At 42.5% G+C, this 6,909-nt stretch overlaps 1 protein-coding gene across 1 annotated transcript in view; it reads right to left on the minus strand.

Moving 5' to 3' along the window:
• SF3B3 (splicing factor 3b subunit 3) overlaps nucleotides 1–6,909 on the minus strand; it is a 29,082-nt gene that overhangs the window by 13,920 nt on the left and 8,253 nt on the right. Inside the window, exons 10-13 of the mRNA XM_008638752.2 lie at nucleotides 6,744–6,816; nucleotides 1,170–1,321; nucleotides 622–777; nucleotides 112–267 (exon numbers count right to left, since the gene is read on the minus strand). Of these exons, the coding sequence (XP_008636974.1) occupies nucleotides 112–267; nucleotides 622–777; nucleotides 1,170–1,321; nucleotides 6,744–6,816 (537 nt within the window). The remainder of the gene's footprint in view (nucleotides 1–111; nucleotides 268–621; nucleotides 778–1,169; nucleotides 1,322–6,743; nucleotides 6,817–6,909) is intronic.

Consider the following 6,909-nt stretch of genomic DNA (forward strand, 5'->3'; position numbering starts at 1 on the left):
GCTCACCCACCTGAATAAGGAAAGACAGTCTGGATGGACACAGTCCACCTCTGGAGGGTCCTTCTGAATATTTCAAACCAATGGAAGGGCAAAAACAGCACAGCTACTCACCGAAGGGTCAAGTGAAATAATTCTGACAGTGTTGTCCACCAGTCCAACAGCAAGGAACCGGGAACGCTGCTCCCCAGGGGGAACATTGGCCAGGCTCATGCAAACGACGTCGGCCGACATCTCCTTTCTCTCTGTGTACTCATTCAGCTGTCCCGACTGAAAAAGAAAAACATATGACTTATTAATTAGATACTTTGTTTTTAAATATAATGCTTTGGATTTGTTACATAATATAACAATTTCTAAAGAATTTGTTTTGGCTACAATTGGGAGAACCAGAAGAGCAAGAGTACAAATACACAATCTTCAGCCTTAGTTATGAGCTTCAGAGACTTTAATTAGCCATTAAATAATCTCAGGTAGACACAGTCTAGATATGCAGGGCTTTGATCTATCCATTCTAGAAGGGTGCTTTACTACTGAATCCTTTTCTGCAGGTCTGGTCAAGGATCAATCCTTGGCATACCTCATACCTCACTCTTCCAAACGTATTCCCATTAACACACATACCGGGTCCATCTCAAAGTAAACCAGTTCTCCTCCAGTCAGTGCTATCACTACTTGTCTTTGGTTCACAGCACATTTTACAATGGTTTTCTTCCCTGGTGTCTTCCATTCATTTACTCTCTTATCTGCTCGGATGTGCCGGATCCCATCTGGATAAACCTAAAGGAACAAAAAGAAAGGTCATATCAATTCTGTATTTATCATCCCATCACAATTCCCATTTCAGTGGTGGTTCTGACTCAGCAGAAGCCAAAGGCAATAACTACTCCTGGCAGCCATGATCTATCAGCTATGCAGCAGGCTGAACCAGCAGGAAGATACTCGCCAGCTGGGAGAACTACATCTTTCAACCACAGCAAGGAACTACTGAAGGAGATTAGGACCATTTTCAACTGGTCCAGTCTCACTCAGAAAGATATAAAAAGGGAAAGGCTGAATCAGCATCATTCTCGGCCAATCCACATCTTTAGACATATGTTGCATTACTGTAGAAATCACATCTGTGCAGCAAGCTGAGAGTGGCAGACATGTCAGAAGCAGCTTTCCATTACCTGTACCAAAGCATCATCGCCAAGAAGAGAGCAGGACAAGGTGGGTGTAGTACCCAGAAATCCAGAGTCAGTCACTTCTTCTACAGTCTCTCCGATAGACAGTACCAGCGTAGCATTTACGAAGGACACAATAATGTAGGCATCAAATTCATCTGGTCAAGGGAGACAGGGAAAAAAAGAGTGCTGATTTAATAAATGCAAGGCTTCCCAACACAATCAGCAGTCTGACAGATGTCTAGCAGTTACTCTTCAGTAGAACTCCTGTGATAATTACAGCTGCTGATAGTATTGCACAAGTTCGCTCTAGGACACGCTGTCCAAAAGCCAGCCACCGCCGGATGCCAAACAATTCAAGACATAGCCAGGGATCAAACCATGATCCAGATCCAGAGTCAATTCACAATACTCTGGATTCTGGCAAGCAAGACTCTTGTCTATTTTTTTCAAAGAACGCACAAGTACTAGAAGCCTCTGAGACAGCTGTCCCACTTCACACAGTGAGATGAATCCAGATTTAACACCCAATGAAGTCAAATTAAATACTCCAAAAATCTGAACATAAGGAATCTATCTGCAGAAACCACACCACGGATGCTGCACCGTGTTGTTGCAGGACCACAATCTCTATCTAGCAGCCAGACAACAAAAGGCTGCAGAGAACAATTTGGGTGCATTGAAGCAGAATTCAGGGTTAAACCAGCTCTATCCTTCCCCAGAAGCTCAACTGGCTTCCAGTCACTCTGACAGTCTCCTGGAATGAGAAACAATTACATTTTTAAGATAGTTGCAATACTGTCATTTATCCCAATAGAAGTAAAGGTCAGTGTTTGCTCTATTATCTCCAGTGCTGGCTTCTCCCAAAGGGGACAGCTTGGGAGACTCCTGTAGCTTGGACACAGAGGAGCTATGCTAATCAAAATAATCTTAAGAGCTCATTTGGAAATAGGGGAACTTTGTGGGAAATGAGGGTAGTAGGACTGGGTAAAGTGAATGTCCCAGTTTACTGCTGTCTGCTTTCATTCTACAGAAAGCAATAGGTCTTACAAGGGGAAAAGGACAATCTCATTAAAACAGAATAACAAAAGCAACAGAAACAATGAAGTCTATTGGGAAATGGAGCCAGGAGTCTTGGAAGAGAAATAAGATTGCTTCAGAGAAGCAACTCCACTTCTGCTGCTGTTGTCATGCAAGTGCTATTTCTTAAAAAGAAAATTCCTCATTTTAACCCAACTCAACCCAAACCTCAGACCTGGGCACCACAGCATATCTAGTGGAGGTGAGGGTGTAAGAGAGCTGTCACAGTTTCTGCCTTGGAACGAGATTCTCCATAATTTTCAAATGTGGGAGACATGGAGAAGTGGCTAATGACTTTAATAGAAAAGGAAAATACAGGACTCTAACTGGGATCGAAACAGGATGCTACAAAATACAAAGCAGCAGCTTATAGAACCTGAGCTGGGTTAACCAAAACAAATGCTTCAAGAACTAATAATTCTTTTCTTATCCACCCTGTTTAGAGGGAAGCATTGCCAAACCTGCTGTGTCACGTTTATAACAAAAAGTTCTTACATACAGCTCAAAATATGCAAGTGAAAAATTAAAAAAAAACCATCATTCTTCTCTGCAACATCTGGTATACAGACCACAACTCTGATCAAACTGAAGAGTTCTGTGTAACTAAAGCAGTTCCAACAGATGTCTGTGGCATGAACTCTGTTTCTACTCTATTAAGTGATCACAGCCTATAACCTCCAACAGCTCCAAAACCCTACACCAACAAACTACAGGAACCAGTCCATTTGGGGGAATGAGAAAGCAAGAGCTGAATCTGCCCACAGAACCCGATCAGTATCGCCAACTACTTGAACGCTTGGCTCAACAGGAGAATTCCTCCAACATTAACAGCAGATGATAAGAGTTCAGCAAGACACACACATTGCTTATTTTCTACACTGACAGCAGCTTCTCCTACAAACTTGGAGAAATTTTTCAGCACCAGAAGTCTACAAGAATTCCTCGATCATGGAGTTTCTAGCAGTTCACAGGCTAAGCATTTGATTCATAAATATCCCATAGACAGGATGTTCTAAGAATTCCATTTCAAAGACCACTGTTGCTTTCCAAATTACTTCAGAGCTTCTGCCTTCCTCCCTGGGGGTTGTCAATTCTTATGATAAACCACTGTGACCCAGCTGGAGGTCTAAACATGTGATTTTGAATAGGATAAAGAACTCTCATCTGAAAACAAAACAGATTCCCTTAGTCCTACTCTAAACAAAAACTCATTCCTACCTCTTAATACTTTTAAGCTCTTTCTTTCCATTGGCTTACATTTATACTAGAGCATGCCTTTAAGTCTGTGTCAATAATGGTGACAAGTGCATTTTTTGCTTGCAGTCTGTGTTGCTTAATGACTCTCTGCTGGAGCTTTTGAAATAAAGGGTTTGATTTACCAGAATTAAGTCAGTGAATAAGACATTCATCTAGCCTCAAACAATACAATTTTGGTTTCAAAAATATAGCAGCCTAGTTGAAATTAAGAGGACTAAATCCCTAAGGCACACTGAGAAGTGTTCTCAGTTAGAAAAAGAAAAGATCTATACATTTTAATATGAAAAGATATCTATTTAGCTCTACACAATCCCAAGGAAAACATCAGGCTCCCCCAAGTTTTGAAAAGATAGACATAATTTTGTATGCAGAGACAAGACTTCAGAGATGCTTATTACCCTTCTAATTGCTCCAGTCAGCTCCTTTCAGTAACAGAGACGTTTTAATGACTCTGAAGAACCACAGCTAGACTCGTTCTCCGACGCATGCGTTACAAGTTTTCTGCAGCTTCATGCACACATCGTAACCAGTTATGAAAACATGACATTTCAGTCCTTGAACTCTACACTACTGTGCTTTTCATTATTTGTCATGGATTCAGTGTGAGTTAGTCCATAAGAATTCCATTCTTATATGCCAGTGCAGTTGTGACAGTTTTCTCACACTCTATAGCATCTGAATCTGCACTGATACAAATGCAGTCACCACTAGCTCAGAGGAGTTCTGTGAACAAACTGGTGAGCAGTGGCAGAGCTCAGGATCACTCTCAGTTAACAGACTCTGAGGGGATGACAGCACATTTTCCTGGGCTTCTGTTTACTACTGCGTGGCGACTCTGCAGCGCTGACTCACTGCACATTGCTCCTCCAGCAAGAGTGCCAGGTAGGGAATGCTGACTCTTGACTCCCAGCTCCCATCTGTCAACACACCACACAGCTACATCCACAGATACTCAACTGCAAGAGAGGGTTTGGTGCAAATCCCATCCACTTCTGTCTCATGGGCAGATGAATCCCATCATCACAGGACATTCCCATGCCAGCAATATCTACACGTGCTCCAAGCACACTTGATCTTTTTCTCTTGGAGGTCTGTACAAAGCAGCTGGGAGCCTAACCTTGGTCTACATGAGAGCTGAAAATACCCCTAAAACATACACATCCAATTTTAGCAAGAACTGACTGTCCCACAGAGACACAGTTGATTGTTTTGCTTCCCAAGGACTGCAAGATAGACTGGGATCTGCTTTCTACTTCTCAGCTACTGAACTTCAAAGGCAAAAATCTTCAACTACACACCAGTTTCTAGAATTTTTTTACTGAAGTGCTTAGCATAAATGTAGCCCCATGCTGTTGGGATTGTCTGTGGTTAACCTGTGGGACTGTACAGTTGCCCCTAGCAGTAGGTACACACCTGTGGTGATCAGCACCTCCACCACCAGCAACCTGTGGAAGAAAAAAAAAGGCTTGGTATTGGTAGTGAGTATCACCACGTACCAGCCAAAGTTAGTATTTGCTTTGAAGACTGCAGACCTGGGTGTTTCTTACAGAGGCCCAGCAGCATACACGTACCATGGCACTGAGGCAGAGCCGGGAAACCCCACGCTGCAAACTGAGTCCTCAAAGGCAGTTTCAAGAATAGATACGTGTTTGAAAAGGTTCTGCATTCTCTCTGATTAAAGCCCACTAAAATAATTTCTGAATTCCAAGAGTTGGAACTTGGGGATCAGTTTCATATAACTGTATTCAGTAAGTAGCACGGCTTAACAGCTACAGATTCCAGTCTTTCTGAAATCATGGAGATGATGATGCTGAAACCTGGAGAATTTGGAAGGTGGAAAGAAGAGGAGGCAAATGAGACTGGTCCACTTCCTGCAGATCATGAATGGTCCTTCACCTCCTGAAAAGTCAAAGTCTTCTTCTGGAATCCCAAGAGAAAAGATTTTAAAACTGTAAGGTGATGTCAGAAGCCTCCAGTCCTCAGAGGGAGAAAATCTTACCAGCTTCTTTTCCAGAATGCTGGAGAAAAGGTTTCTAACAAACTGGAATGCCCCTTTTCAGAGAACCATGTATTTTTTAATATGAACTGTGGAAATACTTTCCTTTTGACCTTTTTATTTCTGGGGGACATGAAGGCACTTTATGCTCAAAGTTCCTCCCATGTTGCTTAGGCAGTACATGCGTCTCAGGACATGAGCACAGGAACTGATGGCAGGTCTCGCAAGGCAAGGTAAATCCCACTGCAGTGTTTGAAAATTCCCACAGGGTTACTGGTTCCCTGGAAGACACACTACTCCTTAAATACAAGGTATCATGTCACCATAGCAGGCTAAGGCCTCTACTGCAACAATCTGGCCTTTCTAGATCCAGTGTATAAACCTGGGGAAATCTTTGTGAGAGTTATACAAAGCACTACCTTGGAAATAATCTCTGAGACTGCCAGTACCCAGAACAGATTCCCTTTAAGCTTTTTAGGTGCTTCTGTGCAATTCTGTTCTCACCTTTAAGAGAAAGGCAGGACAAGGGACTACATTTCCTCCTGTACTTTAGTAAGGTTATTATTTCAGATCAGGATATAAGAAAAAAGCCTGAACAACCAACCAAACCCCTAATCCAGTATATTCTGCCAACCTGGTATCTTGACCTTCCCAGAATCACCATCATTCTACACACTGCTGGGTTTTGAATAGGGAGTGTGTCCTAGCCCAGACTTTTTTTCACAGATATGCACAGAAGGAAGTAATAAAATACAGACACTGTTGCTGATTTATCATCTTTGTTCCATAATTTGTATCCCACTCTCTCACAAAGAGCTGATTACTGCACTTGTCAACACACACATGAAGAATACTGAGTATGCTCCAACAACAAGAATAGCTGTTGCCTGCTGATCTTTGAGCAAGAACTTATGGGCAAAAAAGTATGGGAAGTGGGGAAGCATGAGAAGTTCAGCAGCTTCAGGTTGCAAATGTACAGCTGACATAGCATATTGGGTGACAGATGCAGCTGCAGGCAGCTGCTTCTTTGTCAAAAGGAAGTGAGACAATGCTAGGGGACCAGAGGGTGGGTGGCTTCTAAAGACAAGCAGGTGGCTGCTGATTCAAACCACAATTTTTGGGGATGGCACACAACCATCACGCAGCACCATTCCTATCTCCTTGGACAGAAAAACAGAAAAAAACAACAAAAAAACCACACATAAAACCATTATGACCTCCCTGTGCTTCAGGAAAATACTGCATACCTTCAACATGTCTTCTCACAGTCCATACAGCATTGGGGTTACCAGGCAGCTCTGAGACGGCCATTTCGGATACCTAAGAGTAAACAGGAAGAAGGTTCTTTTGCAAACAGATGTTTAGATTTACTAGAGTATGCAACCAAACCACCAGTTTTTAAGCTTTCCCACA

The sequence above is a fragment of the Corvus brachyrhynchos genome, unplaced genomic scaffold, assembly GCF_000691975.1.
Source record: "Corvus brachyrhynchos isolate BGI_N302 unplaced genomic scaffold, ASM69197v1 scaffold26, whole genome shotgun sequence".
In the NCBI taxonomy this organism is placed as follows: domain Eukaryota; kingdom Metazoa; phylum Chordata; class Aves; order Passeriformes; family Corvidae; genus Corvus; species Corvus brachyrhynchos.